Below are 16,682 nucleotides of genomic sequence, written 5' to 3' on the forward strand. Positions count from 1 at the left end.
ATTTTCAGATACTGCACATTGTCCATAAACCATGGACTGTCTGATGTCTGCGCTTGTATCTGATTTACACTGTAAGCGCCTCGGGTCCAGGACTATGTTTTGACAATTTGTTTGTCAAGGGACTTGTTCGATAAATGAAAAAATGATCTCAATAACTAATGATATTAACCCTGACCATATGTCTGTGTACTGTACTATAGGTCTGTTCTTCCCTTGACTTTTACACATGTGCCGCCTGTCACACACAAGAATCTATGGGAAAATCATACCACCCGCATCCATGTATAGTCATAATCTGCTTGCAGATCCTTTTAAACCGATAATGTTCTTGTTGAGCTCAGTAACCCCTTCACTGCTGCCCCTGAAATTTTCAAGAGCTCAACCATTCACTTCAATGGAACTTTAAGTGGATGTAGCATAGACCCAAGGGTACTTTTCACCGACACATGCCATTCCACATTAAAGCAGTTATGGATGTGCCCTTATAACTTAGGTCCTTGATATTTTCTTGCCATGCTTTGACTATTATCTTAATATTTTAGGGGGATGTTGGACTCAGTCACTCACAGCACCTTTCTGCCAAACACAATGATCTGCGAGCCCCTGATGTCTTGGACAGAATTGTTTGGGACAACTGAGGACTATTATCCCACCTTTGATCATCAGACAGGTGTGTACATAGGCTCAGTTTGAAAAGACGTGTTCAATTAATATGTGCCCCAAACTGGACTGAATTTAACAGTGTTACAATTGGCTCTGATGGGTAATGGCCTGTGCATGTTGTGCTCACTGCTGAGCCTATTGCCACGTTTATTTCTAATTCAAGCATTACTGCTCTGTTCAGGCACACAAGCTGACTGTGTGCAAGATAGGCATATGAATAGCAACAATAATAGTCTGCACTTCTATAGTACCTTTCAGCTAAGAATCATATATCTACAAGAGACTTGTGTTGCTTACGTCACTATAATGTATGGAGCCCTCACAAACATTTAGTGGATTCCTCATCACAATATCCCTGTGGAATAGGGAAGCATTCTCCCCATTTTGCAGATGGAAAAGTGAGTCAGAGAAATCAAGTGATTTACTCAAGGTCACCCAGCAAGTCTGTGGCAGACCCAGGAATTGAACCTAGATCTCCTGAATCTCACCCCAGTGACCCCAAAAGAATTCCAGTGCTTTTCAGCTATCAATTAATCAAGTTTCTCAGTTAGGCATTATCATCTTCATTTTGCAAGAAGGCAAACTGAGACTCACAACATTTCAGTGAGAGTGCCCCTAGGTTACAGAGGAAGTCAAAAGCAGAGTCAGGAATAGATCCTTGTATGCCTGGGTATCTTTTGCTCTGTCCACTTGAAACACAGCACTTGTTTTGAAGTCCCTTTGCCTATCAATGAATGTTATCCGTACTATGGAATAGTAATTTAGTTTGATGGAGTGACATCTCTTTGAATTTTCTGCAGCTTTGTATAAATTTATTACCCATAGTAGCAATGACCAGTTAAATACAGAGTTAACGTGTAAGGTTTGGGATTTTAAAAACCAGCACAGATCTCTGTGGATTGTAGTAATACATCAATATTAACTCAATAATGCCCCCACTGGACTAGTTGCTGATTACTCCTGAATGTTTAGTATACAATTTCCCCCCACTGTGCTTATGTAAATCCTACACTTCGCCTGGCCATAAGACTCATCTGGGGAGTATAGTTAGTTTTAAGGAATTCACGCCCAATCCCCCATGCTTTCAGGCCAGATCCCTGCTATAGAAGTTCAGTTAGCATTTCCCATTAGAAATTCTTTTCCTTCCATAAGAGTTTGATTCAGTTCCTAAATAGCTGGAATTTTTTTTTCCTCTCCTCCCTCAGACTAAATCATTCAATAGGCTCTAAAAATACAGCATAATCTCACTGATGTTACTGAGCCAGGCTTGTGGTGAAACTTGGATCTGACTCAGGTTTTCATGCAAATATTTTTCTCCCATAAAACTATTTTTATGCCTTCAAATTACAAAGTTGGTGTACTTACAGAACAGGCCTTGTCCCCTCATGAGACAGTTTAAGTATTGGAGAACAGCACTTTTCAGAGCTTAAACCATAACAAGTTTATGATCATCATAGACTTCATGCTTGTTTCTGTGGTGCAAACCTTGGCCATTCAAAATTTTCCATGTGATTAGAAATAGAATCTGCTCCAAAGGGGCACAGGTCCCTAATGCTTCAGCTAAAGAAGAATCTCAAGTGCTATGCAGGAAATAGGAGTTCTTGTTTGTGGGAAATGCTCTGATTTTGAAATTTGTTTCCATTCTGAATCAAAGCAAAAACAAAGAATTTCTAAGTTTCCTGTGAAACAAAATCTTGGGGGGCAAGGCGGGGGAGAATTATTTCAGGTAAATCAATGTTTTGTTTCAGCTTTGACTTTTTAAATTTTATATTATAAATTTCAACCTTATCAAGATATCTTTCAGTTTTTTTCTAAACAAAATTAGGAATGTGTCAATTTCAATGAATCCGCATTTCCCAATGGAAAATCATTCCATTGGAAAATTTTCTACCAGCTCTGAGCATCTTCATTAGCTGTTAGCAGTATACGGCCTCTGACATGAAGTTGTGCAGTTCTGACTCCATCTAGTTAAAGGTCAGTATTACACATAGATACTGCAAGGACATTAGACTGTCTACTTTAAAGTAATTGAAATGTTTCATAAGCTTACCTCATTACCACTGTGCTGTGATTCTACCTGAGATCGCATACTAAGATGGGTTGGGCTGGGTATGTACGTGGCCTTCATTTGACCCTGTCTGCAGCTGCATCTCCCCTTCAACTTTTCTCCCCCAGGATTGCTCAATGTTGGATGCTCCTACACATTTCTAGCATCCTTTAGGGCTGCAATAACTTTTCCCGTGAGCTGATTTAAAACATTCTTCTAGAACCCACTACATTGTTTTCACTTTTTTTTTCTCCCCCAGTAGCCGAGGAATAAATTTCACACATATTTATATTATATCAGTGCTAGCAATGCTATACAAGGAGACATAGGATAGAAAAGGAAGACAAATACTTCATTGATTTGAAGCACAAGAGGCATTTAGGCCAACAGAATAAGGTTTTCCCCAGGCTGTTATCTGGCCAAGATAAGAGTCAAGATACCTACACTTTTTGGAAAAAAGTACTATCGGACTTTGAATGCGCAAGTGTGAGGTGAGTTCCTCCTCACATAAAATAGTGGAGAAGACTTGACAGAGCTGCCTATAATGAGACAGGCAGAATTTCTGAGATGACTGAGTGCAAAGTGTAGCTCTGGTCTCACTCCTGTCTATATCACAGTTAGAACAATGCTAGGAATAAAACAGAATTATGTCTTGTAAGATTCTCGCTCACTTTCTCTTACAGTGTGGAACTGGTCTATGGAAAAGGGCTATAGAATTGATCTACTCTACAGAGAAACCTTATATACAACCAGGCTTTGCTACATTCATCTGATGTGGATACAGCTGGCATGGTTCATGTCAATACAGCAGCATTTTTCCCTGCACTAACATGTATATCTTGTTGGTTTGTCAGTACAGCTGTGCATGAACCAGTGCATTCTGGGAAAAACTGGACAGGTATCCCATACTGCCTTGAGTACAAAGCCGGGTTATAGAAGTCCTTGGTAAAAATCCCTGCGCCTGCTTGAGTCCTATCTACACTAAAGCTTTGATCCTTGTTACCATGGATAGAGCTTCTTCCTTTGGAAATCGTGAGGCTTTTTGCCATTGTACATGCAGCCTTAGAGGTGGGACATGAATCCAAACTCTGATTTCAAATAACTTTTCTAGATTGCAAGGGGTAAATCCACAGAATTTAATTCCGCCTGGGTTGGAATGTAACGAGCACACCAGGATTAAAATACTCAATCTGGCTAAAAAGTGCCATAGTTAATGTAACCTAAATCCAACCTTGAGGCAAGTAACACTCCACAACTTTGGAAAGGTCCAATTCATGGTTTGAACTCTGTTGCTCCCACTTATCTCTGCTTTCAACTTTCCCTCTCCCCTAGAGACCTGTAGTCATAGGTGCTGAAACTAGGGGGGGTGCAGCACCCCTTGACTTGAAGGGGTTTCCATTATATACAGGGTTTACAGTTTGGTTCAATGGTTCTCAGCACCTCCACTATAAAAATTGTTCCAGCACCGCTCTAGTTCTAGGCACAAAAGCTGAAACAAAACATTGATTTACCTGAAATGTTCCTGTGCTGGCTGCTGAGTGATTTATTTGCTCCCCACCTTATCTCACCTGGATAGTTTTCACTTCAACAAATTGCCAACAAAGCTGATATTTATCACAGTCAAGTCAAATCAAAATTTCAGGACCAGTTGCTTAAGTATTTCAAAGTTACTTACTGTACTTTTTAACTGTAGAGGAACAGTTGCTTTTATCTCATGTTACCCTAAGGGAATTAAAAATAGATACACCAAAGGAGCAAACTTCATTTAACTCTTCAACACATCAGAAGGAAGTTGTGGCCTTGACCCTCACCCCATCTCCTACATAAGCAGAAAAAAATCCAAACAGCTTAAGAGTCCCAAAGGTGCAAACAAGACAACACCAAAAATATAGGGCTGGATTCATGCCTTGGTGCCTCCACCTGATTTGGGAGTAAGGTAAGCTACCCTGTTGCAATTCTGCCAACGGGCCTGGAGCCAGCCCTCACAGTCCCCCACACTGTTTCTATACCTCTTCTGGCTAGCCTCCAGAGCAGGGGTCTCAAACACGCAGCCCGCAAGCTCTTCCCTGCGGCCCACCAAGCTCCCCGTGCCCCCCCAGTTACTTCCGGTCACAGCCAAAGTCATTTCCAAGCGGTTTTAATAAAATATATACACTCAGTAATGCACCTCACTCAAAGGACAAAACATGCACTTAGTTAGATGTACTTCTGTTAAAGCCCCCCTCCCCCCCCCCCCCCCACTGCACTGGGCTGCACCACCACTCCACCACTGCTCTGCCTCTTCCAGGGGTGGCAGGTTTGTAGAAATTTTGGTGGTGCCCAGAACCTGCCCCCCCTCAACCCCCCCCCCGAGGTATTTTATGTGGCAGCTAAGCTCCCTGCTCCCCAACGTTTGGGGCCGGGTCTCTCCCCGTGCCCCGCCTGCCTCCCCCACGCACCTCCCCCGAGTGTCCCCCGGCCTCACCTCTGCACCCCCTCCTAACCCCAAACTCCATCCCAGAGCCTGCACCCCCACCCCCTGCCCCAGCCTGGAGCCTTCACCCAGTACCCAAACTCCATCCCAGAGCCTGCACCCCAGACCCCCACCCCCACCCAAACTCCCTCCCAGAGCCTTAGGCAGGTGGGGGTGGAGTTTGGGGGGGCAGGTTCTGGGCACCACCAAAATTTCTACAAACCTGCCACCCCTGGAAGAGGCAGAGCAGGGGTGGAGTGGTGGTGCAGCCCAGTGCAGTGGGGGGGCTTTAACAGAAGTAAATCTAACTAAGTGCATGTTTTGTCCTTTGAGTGACGTGCATTACTGAGTGTATATATTTTATTAAAACCGCTTGGAAATGACTTGTTTTAGGAGCAGCAGTGATCTGTATGCTCTGTATAATGCTTAGCACTTTCCAGGAGGGAGGGGGGAGGAGCATGCTCGGGGGAGGGGGAGAAGAGACGGTGCAGGGGCGGGACCTCATGGAAGGGGTGGAGTGGGGGCGGGGCCGGGGCCAGCGAGGGGGGGTGTCAGTGATGCGGCCCTCAGGCCAATGCACTAGTCCTCATGTGGCCCTTGTGGTCATTTGAGTTTGAGACCCCTGCTCCAGAGCCAGCGTTCCTGTGAAGTACGGCTGACTTTCAAGCTGCCCTTCTCCAGCAAAAGGCCTGACGGGGGATGGTGGCTGTACAACTGCTTCTCTCCCATCATGAATCAATCATCCTCTGGCACAGCTATACACACAGTTCCAGGGCCTATAGAATCTGATCCAGTGTCAAGCTGAATATCACAACTGACCTTTCTTTATAAAGGACCAAACAAAATCTCAGATTCAAATATGCTCAAAGTTTTGAGAGTCCGAAACTCAGATCCAAAGTTTGCATCTTTTGCCCACCTCTCCTCCTTTCTAGACTGCCTCCCTTGGATGGGATGATAGATCCCCAGGGGGTCTATGACACTGAAAAATACGTTCAGCATTATTTTAATTCTATACGCACAAATAAATGGAGATATTTACAGTACATGGATGATACATGAAAGAACACACTTGTCCTGTAAGTTTTAAAACTTCATGAAAAAGATCTTATTTATATTATAGAAACCCATTTAGAATGCAAGATCAGTGTTTCAGACATTGTCACAATTTTGAACCATTCCATGAATTTCATTGGGGCAATTAAGTCTAAAACAACAGCAGCATTTACACCCTGAAGTAAACTGCCTGGCTAGGCTGATGACAAAAAAAAAATTACAGTTCATATTGTTTGCATGCACTGCCATCTGATTGTATATTGCATATATTTTTCATACAAACTGTGTCCCAAAACTAAATGTATGGGGTTAAAAATGTAATCTGAACATGAAATAATAAATCCTGGCTGATTGATTGGAAAGAGGAATTAGGAAATCTAAAATGAGACCAAAGTTGCTTTCAGATTAAATGAAAGGAAACAGTATCTATCTAATCTAACTACTTGCCTAGATATGTATAACATTTTCATCCCTGTGGTAGTTCATTCCCCGGCTATTTACTATCATGTGTTTGCTCAGTCATGATTAGTAGAGGGACAGAGCCTCAGATGGTGTAAATTGGCATAGCTGTTTTAAAATGAATAGAGCAACAATCTCAAAGGCTGATATTTCTGTCATTGGCCCAGAATCTCTCCTGAGGCAAATCATTACTCATCCTCAAGGACTCCAGCATAATGAAAAAAAATTGTCTAAGTATAACGAAAATAATTTGTCTAGCAAGTTAGTAGAAATAATGAGTCTGGGAGGCAGAATTTTGTCTCCATTTTTCACAGGCTTCAGTAAAATTCATCCAGAGCTAAAGAGCATTATAGTGTCTTTGGCTATAATTCTAGCGGTTGCTCCATACAGGCTGCACCTGCACAGACATCCAGTGGGAACTGCTTGCAAGATGAAGGCCTTTTCCATGTACGTTTCCCTCTAGTATCTGGTTTGCAGGTACAAAGCCTCCTATTACAGTTAGCTATAGATATTCTCTGTTAGCTCAAGTGGTAGAGATCTGTGTTTACATCTAAAGAAACAGTATTCAAATCCCACCTCCCCTGTATAAGTGATCTATATAGTAATAATGTCTAATGACTACAGCATATGGCTGTGTTACACTGCTCCTACTTTCAGCACCAGAGCTACTTTTTAAAAAAAACTATTCTACAGACAAATCACAGAAAAATAATTTTCAGGTTTTATCATAAAATAATAGCAACAAGCTTTTCCCACTGATTGAGAAACTTTTTCACATTTTTTGAAAAAATGTTGACACTTTTGACTGAAATATTTTTTATACTAAAATTTGCCTACTCACTCTACTAGCATCTTTCTTTCTCTTTCCTCTATCTGTCAGAGATGCTTCCCTAAAAAGAACTTTGCCGGGAACTGCACATTGCACCATCTAGTGGCAGTCTCTTATATAACAAATTTAAAAAAAGTTCACACAACCCTAACACTTACTATGTACTTCAGGATGAATTGTGTGATGATAACTTGCTGGGTATAGCTGTGAAAACAAGCATTTCCCTTAGTAATAAACTTACAATATTTACCTACCTGCCAGGGGTATTGTTTAAGGCTCGTAGAGTGCTTTGAGACATCTCTCAAGTGACTCAGCCTCTCATTATGAGAAACATTGCTCATTTTTATTGCAAAATGCACCAAAGAAATTTGGTTTCCCTTCACTTTTATTATTGACAATTTATTTACATCACAAGGAAATAACCATGAAATTGAGGAGAGAAAGAGAGTTATTTACGCTAAAAGATTTGATCCCACAGTATTTTAATTATCCTGCATGGATATTTTTTGTGCCTCTCACTTTGGGTCTGTGTTTCACCTTGTGTATCACACTTGGGGTGTGACGAATTGAGAGGAATGTGCTTTTGAGATCCTCCTACAATAATGTCCCACATAATAATTAATAATAATACCTTAGGTGCACTAGGCACCAAAACATAAGCAGACAGTATTAAAAGGAATAATTGAGGAACCTTGTGGTCTTACTAGAATAAGGTAAAGGAACTTCTCTTGTCTGGAACATGCTTACTGGAAAGAATTTCATAATGTAAGTATTTCAGCTTCATTTCTCTCTTCTGCTGAATCTCTTGCAGTTGGCGATTCTTGCTGGACATCTATTCACCCGGAATACTGGAGTAAACACAATGTCTGTGAGTGGCTGCAGTTTTGCTGTGACCAATACAAGCTAGACGCCAACTGCATCTCCTTTTCCCACTTTAATATTAATGGCTTGCAGCTATGCAGCATGACCCAGGAGGAGTTCACAGATGCTGCCGGCGTTTGTGGCGAATACCTTTATTTCATCTTACAGAACATCAAGATACATGGTTAGTGTTTCAGAGATTGAATGCAAAACAAAAAAGCCTTAAACTTTTGTGTGAACTTCATGCTAGTGGAAGGTGCTGGACTGACAGCCCTGGGACTAAAGTCCCTTATTTATTCACAGAAGAGGTGAAGCACCTCTGGTGTCTAGATCCTACAATGATCAGCAGATTAGCAATGCAACAGATAGAGGATAGCATGGGCAACGAGGTTACTGGCTTCCCAACTGTGCCCACTCAATGTCACTCAAGCCTGACATGACAGGTTCAGCTGTAGGAGTAAGACCATAGTTCAGACTCTATGGCCCCTTCAGTCCTTGGCTTCTCCACTGAGACTGTCCTGGATGCAAAGTGTGGTGTTTTAGCTCAGATAGAACTGGACTGAGACCACCAAACTCATTTCACATAGACCAGCACAATATACTGCTACTATGTTCCTCTCAAAACATCAGAGCTTGCACTGTTTATCTGATGGTGGGCATGATGTTTTGTTTGGCACATGCTATCGGTATAATGTGTAATACAAATATGAGAGCCTCATTAATACCCTTGACGTTATTCTCAAATACAATCAATTTTCTTTACTTATTTTCCACCTCATTTTTGCTTCTTAAAAGATTTATTGCTGCTTAAGTGAATTTAGGCTCATAAACTTCTAAACTACTGCCTGTCTGGCCTAACTGAAGAAAAGTGAAATTTCTTCTATAGCTAGCCTTTAGTTTAGATTCCAGGAGATTAATAGGATGGTTCCGTAGGGTTCAGTTCTGATGATAACTTAGATGACTGACTTTTCATTGCCCAGGACAGGGAGACTTAGCAGGACTACTCCAGTGCCACGCTATTTTTCCCATCTCCAGATGGATTATAAATTGTTGGGTAATTATTTATAGAGTTAGACCCAATCCTGCAATGCATTCCAGCTGCTTTGTGCCTCTCAGTGATTCAAGGCTTTCCTAAAACTGGCTTACCTGGCTACTTCAGGATTCTCCTGGTCTAGGAGAATTGTTGAGTGGGATAGAGTTGTCATAGGACTGCTGGCAACTGATGCAGTAGGTATGTCCATGGCAAAAAGGGGCATGGCCTAAGCATCCCTTCACTCTAGCAATACCTGGCTGCTAGAACAGCCCCTGGAGGGCCATGGGTGGCTGACAGTGCAGGCCTTACCCTGCAATTGCTCCTTACTGCTGGGAGCCACTGTGGCTCCAGGCCCAGGAATTGAGATCAGATAGACTCTCTCTCCTGTGCTTTCCATGTTCCTCACATTCACTTCCCAGAGGAGAAGGGAAAACAGCTTGACTCCAACATGATAGGTGATGAGCAGATGGAGGACAGGGCAGACAAGGAATGGGCGAGGAGCAGAGAAGGACAGGGATAGGTTGGAGGCAACAGACATGAGGGGGACAGGGACAGGCTGAGTGGGAGAAGAACAATTGGGGACGAGTTGGTGAAGGGACATGCTAGGAGCTGATGCTCTGGGGATGAATCAGGGTTGTGCAGTAAATGAGGCTGCTGTCCATAGGAACCCTGTCATACTGGTTGCAGAAGTCAGAATGTGGGTGGTGAATGAGACGGGACTGCAGGGGGGGAAATGGTCTTGTGTTTTTAGGCAGTCAACTGCTGCTCTGGAGTCCTGGCTTTTATCCCTGCCTCTGCCACAGAATTCCTATGTGCTGCTGGGCAAGTCACCTGGGAGGAGACTTTCAAAAGCACCTAAAGGATTTAGGAATACACCTCCCATTGAGCACCACAGAAAAGCCCGTGAGGAAATTAACAATACTGTATTAAGTGCCGGCGTTGAACTCAGCTCCCTGTAAGCTGTGCGGCTGCACAGCAGTCTATTAAGCACCACGCAGGTGCTTAGGGCTGCAGCAGGGAGAGATTCCTCTCCCCCAGCCCCAGACCTGCCACGGCCAGGGGAGAGACATCTCTCCCACAGTCCCAACCCAGTCTGGCCTGGAGTTGCTGCGGAGCGCCTCGTTCAGCCAAAATGCACGTTTCCAAGCTCCGCTCTTGCCAAGGCTTTGGCACAGTAGCAGCAACATGATTCAAACACTCTTTGAAAGCAGCTCTTTGCCATCATGCCCCGCGCGTCAGCTCAGCATGCTCCCCCGGCTCACCCAGACAGTAGCCAGGGAGTCACCTAATGAGCGAGCGCTGGGCGCAATCCAGGCCACAGCTGTTTGGGGCCGGGGGAGGGGCACCTCTCCCACAGCCAGAGAAGGTCCGGGCCAGGCTGCGCTGGGGCCATGGGAGAGGCGCCCCTCCCACCCAGCCCAGGTACTGCTGTGGGGAGAGAGAGCTGGGGTTAGTCCTCTCTCCCTGTCACAGCCCCAGGGAAGCATGCACCCCAAGCCCCCTCAGCCCTGGCCCTACCCTAGAACCCGCACCCCCAGCCAGAGCCCTCACTCCCCCACACCCTAACCCTCTGCCCCAGCGCTGAGCCCCCTTCCACACTCCAAACCCCTCGGCCCCACCCCCACCTCATGAATTTTGTTATGTGCACCAATATGGAGGTGATGTGTCCATATTGGTGCACATAACAAAATTCATTCCGCATGTGGGTGGGAAAAATTAAAGGGAACACTGATGTTGAATGGTGTGCAATAAATAAGGCCCGTGAGGAGAAATACTAAATAGCTGCTTATTCAATGTGCACCACCCATCCTGTGCAGGTTGGGGTCCTGTAGAAGAAAATCATATATGATTATGTAATTAAATGCCTTATCATAATACATATGCACAAAGAGGCCAAATTAAGGTTATACAGGCAACCTTAACTTTGGCATTTCCTAAACTGAGTGCCGGATTTTGCAACCTGAATTTTCTTTCACTGTAGGGGTCTTTGGCATAGGCGCCGATTCCATGGGTGCTCCATAGGAGCACCCAAGGGGAAAAATTAGTGGGTGCTCTGCACCCACTGGCAGCCAAGCTCCCCTCACCCCCGCCCGACGTCTTCCACCTCCCCTGAGCGCGCCGCATCCCCACTCCTCCGCCTACCTCCCAGCACTTCCTGCCCGGCCGCCGCCAAATAGCTGTTTGGCAGCATTAGCACACTCCGGGAGGGAGAGGGAGGAGCGGGAACGTGGCATGCTCAGAGGAGGAGGCGGGGAAGAGTCAGGGCCGGAGCGGGGATTTGGGGAAGGGATTGGAATGGGGGCAGGGCAGGGCTGAGAAGAGGCGGGGCAGGCCTCATGGATGGGGTGGAGTGGGGATGGGGCTGGGGGCAGAGAGGGGCGTTGAGCACCCGGGGGACAGAGGGGAAGTCGGCACCTATTGTCTTTGGTATATAATATATTTATTAAATGGTGTGAGCACTCTTGCTGCTGTACAGACATGCCACTGTGCTATGGAGTTTGCTACAAGAGAGAATCTCTGCTTGAAGTAGTCGAGGGAGAAGTGAAGAAATGGGCTTTTAAGGAGAGATCTGATGAAGGAAGAGGGACTAATCCAAGTGTATAGGACAATAAAGAAAATGGCAAAAGTGAGAGCTGGAGAAAGATCTAAAGGGATCAGGTAGACAGGAAGCATGGCACAAGCCAAAAGAGCACAGCAGGGCCATTAAGAGGTAATGAGAGCAGAGAAGCATGCTGAGGTAGGTGATACCTGTTTAGGGCCTTGAAGACAAGGATGAGGAGCTTGAACTTGATACAGGAAGTAAGAGGAAGCAAGTGAAGGAATCTGAAGATGGGAGTGACAAGGTCAGAGAAGTGGGCGGGAAAGCTGATCTTTAGCAGCAGCCTTTGCCTAGACAGGAGACTCATCTTCCTTGTTGCAATGTGTATGTTTCTATAGTCTCTAGTGTGAGTTTATATCCCTGCATTCTAATATAGTGGGGAAAGGGTCTAGCTGTGCCTTAAGATTCAATGTCAAGTCATTCTGCACAGTGTGTGAATAGAGAATTGAACACTGGATTGCATGTTTTCCTTCTCCATAGGCATTTCCTTTTTTACTGACACCGAAGAAACCAAGCCAACTATCAAAGATTGTAAGTAACCTTGTTTTGTACATGCAAAGCTCTATTCACTAGGAAAGGTGCGGCGTGTTCTATGACTAGCAACACTTCCCAAGGCAGCAGTTCAAGGGATTTTTACAAGTGAGAAAATACTCCAAAAATTGTCTCCACTTGAATGCTTTAAATTAAAGACTCTTGTGGTGGGTAGGGAAAGACTGGTGAGGTTCCCAATATAGGCTCCTTTTCCCCCTTTTCCCCTAAGGACCTAGCACTATCACTGAGGCGGTAGTGCAGTGATAGCCTGTGGTTCTAGAACCACATTCAGCTCTTGCAGAGTCCCTGGGTATGACTGGGCTGACTCGTGTTCTGCCTGGCTATAGGCAGTTTGGAAAACCCTCTGACACAGGATCACTTGTTTCAAGGCAGCACAGAATGCACTGAACAAATGACCAGAGCTGCCAAAATGTCACTCTAGGAAGTGGGTAGGGAAGCACACTGGTGCATTGTCCTGCCATCATGTGGTGATGGTGATGTGGCATTGTCTCTTATGTAATTCTAGTAAATGCCATTTGGGCTGGCAGCAGGGTCTGAATCCCAGAATTTCAGCACTAAAAGAATGAGTCTCTTCTTCAACTAAAGGACTAAGAACTCTCGCAAGAGGCTGCAGCAAACTCAGAAACTCCTGGGGATCAGCCTTTCGAAAGGGACATCTAATACACATTGAAGAGTGGGTTGCACAATAATGCAAAGTTCTGATCCCAGGCATCATAAAGTGTTTCCCACCTGATTATTTTGTAGCTCTCTGCTACTCCATTCAGTGAAGGGGCTTTCCAGGTTTTCTTTGTTTTAGTACCATTGCTACAGAGAGAGCCCCAATACTCACCTTGAAGAACTCTGTGTGCAAGGCAGGACAGATCTGCTGATTTGTAGAAGTTGCAGAACTAGTGGTGTTAATCAGCCTTTGAGATCCCTCCTTCAGTGCCCTCTTCTGACCAGCTCTGTTTATGTCACGGCCATATCATGACAGGCCCCCTTTCTCAAATTGGGTGATATGGCTTGCGTCTCTGCAGTGTTGTTGCCAAATCTCACATTCATCTATTGCTGTAGCACTTTGGCCATATGAACCGTCAACCATAGTGTAGTCTGAGTTCTGAGCCAGGAAAGTCCCAGGTTCCACATCACAGATGTATATGCAGTTGATGAAGACAGCCCTAAATTCCCTAAAACCAAATAATCCAGACATACTGTAGATGACATGTAAAATGGTTTCATTCTTTTTTTTTCTTTGTGGTGTTTGTCTCTGTCAAATTGTTCAACTTCAAGTTAATTATTCACTTTGGTTTATCTTTATGATAAAGCTGGTTTTTTTTTTTTAAATTTAACAACAGATCACATCCCCAGTTTGACTCAATGTTGCATGACATTTGACTAGGTGAACACATTGCCCTTTTGACCACATTATCACCAGACTCTAATTCCTCCTCCTTCACGTGTCACGTTATTTTGTAATTCTGTTCCAGACAATGATAAGGCATGCCTGAGAACAGGGGGCTCAAAGAGTCAAGAATGTCACAGCCACGGGAGAACAAGTAAGTATATATTTGAAATGCAGAAATTGTGCTTGAAAGATTACGAGACGTATAAAACTGTGGTTTCAAATGCTTGTCACAAAGGGGTGAATCACTTAGTGATACCCCAGATGAGCTAAACATAAAGTGGTGGTTGGTGCAGTGTTGCCAACTCTCACAATTGTTGCATGAGTCTCATTACATGGGTGCTTTATTGGAATCAGAAGAATCTCAGCTTTCATTTTATTAAAAAAGTAAGCTTCTAGCCTTCAGAGTTGTGGAGAAAAGCTGGAAAATGAAAACTGAGTGTAACCTAGAGGCTCAAAATCCAGAAGGCAAATAAATAAACCCAAATGAATTATTTAAAAAAAAAACCTCATGATTTTTTGAAGCCACTCATGATTTTGGAAGGCCTGGCTGAAGATTTTTGAATGCTTGAGGTTGGTAATATTGGGTTTGTACTTGTAGCTTCACCATTTGCCTGTTTCCTGGGACATTGCTTACTCAGAATCTCCTTAAGCATGACACATGCATGCACACCCGGTAACCAGGTTTGTACACTTTCTTAGGAAGTTCTTGTCCCTTCCAGAGCATTTGGGGCTCAAGCAAGCCTCAGGCTTAAATTGTAGCACCACAGAGACATCTATCTGTGTGGGGAAGTTTGCTCACCTGCTGCCAATGCTGTAAATATTCCTGGATAAAGAGGAATTTGATTGCGGCTGTTAATCCAGAACCTTTTACCAGCACTAAATTCATGTCAAACCTTTTGAAATTAATCTAAAAATGGGCTTTAAAAATAATCCCCAAATCCAGCTGTCCTTTATTAGGGTGTTCCATTACTATTCTGTGGAAATCCGTACTGATTCCTGGAGGGTAAACCTGTCAAGGATGCAACTTCATCCCAACTTTTTGAAGGACAAAAAGTCAAAATTTTACAGGAGTAAAAGGCAGATTCTAAAATTAGTTCCTTTTCAAGGTCAGCCTGCAGCAGGTAATTTGATTCCACTTACAGATAAGCAATGCACTTGATTTTGTAAGCAAAATGGATGCCAGATACAAGTGGTTAAAGATCTTGGGCACAGTCTGACAAACCTGCTGTAGTGATTATTTTTATTGTTATAGTACTGCATCTCTGAAAGTCTGTTAATCTTCTGTCCTTTTCCTGCTAAAGGCCTGCAGAGTTCTCACTTGTGGGAATTTGTAAGAGACCTCCTCCTGTCTCCAGAAGAAAACTGTGGCATTCTCGATTGGGAGGATAGAGAACAAGGCATCTTTCGGGTTGTTAAGTCAGAAGCCCTGGCAAAGATGTGGGGACAAAGAAAGCGAAATGACAGAATGACATATGAAAAGCTGAGCAGAGCTCTCCGGTACGTTAGTAGGTTAAAATGCCACCACATTACTAATGGTGTGTTATATGAGTCTATTTCACACAATTATATTGATTGCATAGCTTTTTAGTGTATTATCCAAAGGTCATGAGACAGAATCATGGCTCTTTTGGTTACAGATAAGATTACAGGGCCAGATTTTCACCTGGTATAAATCAGCATAACTCCATGGAAGGCAATGGAGATATTCTGACTTACATGAGCTGAGAATTTGGCCCATGGCTTGTAATGTGACACTGCCTGCCTTTCTGCTTTGGCAATAATCCTAGCAATTCATTCTGAATTGTGGTCATCTTAGAAGCAAAAACACACATGCAATGTGTGTTTTAAAAGGAGCAAATTTCACCCTTCAAGAAGTCTGGGACAACTTTAAACTCTATAATGCAAGTTGATCTGGGGGTGTGAAAATATCCTTTTAACAGAAAGAAAGGATTGCTGTTTGATGGAAAACATCAGATTGACTGCTCTGTTATGTTCCTATCGTGTACTACTTGGGAACAATTCCTTTAAAGTAAATACCACTTCTGTTTTGTTACTGCAGGTATTATTATAAAACTGGAATTTTGGAACGCATAGACAGAAGGCTAGTGTACAAGTTTGGAAAGAACGCCCATGGGTGGCAGGAGAACAAGCTATGAACTAACTGTCCCATGCCTCAGACTGATTATGCACTCTGCAACATGAAGTGTCTGACTGCAACAGACATTTGAGAGAAGGATTTTTTCTCCTGCTTCTCTCCTCTACGGCAGTCTGGAGTTGACAACTGTTTCTGAGAGACTGGCCAGAGCAACACATGACAGCACGTGAATGGGGTGGCTCTTCCCCACTATATACTTTGTGACCAGCATTAGCTTGTGCTTAGCTCTTATGAAAATAACACCTGTGATGCAGCTCAAGGTTTTGTTAAGATGAATTGTTTTTATCTGTGGCACCTCTTCCTGTGCCAAGAAGGGCTATCTTTTGTCGTTGCCTATCAGCTCTCACTATGAAATTCCTGCTTCCTGCTGACATTTAAAAGAAGTTGGTGGTGTGTGTGTGAGAGAGAGAGAGAGAGAGAGAGAGAAGGTTGTTAAATATTTTGCAGAACACACAGTCTTTTTTCCCTTCCTTTGGCTAGAAAGTCAGTATTTTGGTTCATCTAGAGACAATACCAGTGTGGTCAGCATGTGTTCCAGGGGCCCTATTCTTAGGTCTGCTACACCCCTTTGTGGTGGAAGATCTGGCCAGCTGAG

At 43.8% G+C, this 16,682-nt stretch overlaps 1 protein-coding gene across 3 annotated transcripts; it reads left to right on the forward strand.

The window, feature by feature from the left end:
* The first annotated feature begins 546 nt into the window (after positions 1-546).
* Positions 547-16,088, forward strand: ELF5 (E74 like ETS transcription factor 5). Of its 3 annotated transcripts, XM_065403787.1 has the most exons (6): positions 547-670; positions 8,315-8,548; positions 12,477-12,527; positions 14,015-14,083; positions 15,234-15,429; positions 15,992-16,088. In XM_065403787.1, the coding sequence occupies exons 1-6, from the start codon at positions 547-549 to the stop codon at positions 16,086-16,088; spliced, it is 771 nt and encodes a 256-aa protein (XP_065259859.1). The 3 variants fall into 3 exon arrangements, with proteins under 3 accessions (XP_065259859.1, XP_065259860.1, XP_065259861.1); XM_065403788.1 differs by lacking the exon at positions 8,315-8,548; XM_065403789.1 differs by lacking the exons at positions 8,315-8,548; positions 12,477-12,527.
* Positions 16,089-16,682: the final 594 nt, after the last annotated feature.

The sequence above is a fragment of the Emys orbicularis genome, chromosome 4 (assembly GCF_028017835.1).
Source record: "Emys orbicularis isolate rEmyOrb1 chromosome 4, rEmyOrb1.hap1, whole genome shotgun sequence".
Classification (NCBI taxonomy): Eukaryota; Metazoa; Chordata; order Testudines; family Emydidae; genus Emys; species Emys orbicularis.

Bases quoted from the DNA above. Each gene is read 5' to 3' on its own strand.
- ELF5 (XM_065403787.1), top strand. From the start codon at position 547: ATGTTGGACTCAGTCACTCACAGCACCTTTCTGCCAAACACAATGATC. The intron at 12,528-14,014 runs GTAAGTAACCTT...ATTCTGTTCCAG, and splicing joins CAAGCCAACTATCAAAGATT to ACAATGATAAGGCATGCCTG. The intron at 15,430-15,991 runs GTACGTTAGTAG...TTGTTACTGCAG, and splicing joins AAGCTGAGCAGAGCTCTCCG to GTATTATTATAAAACTGGAA.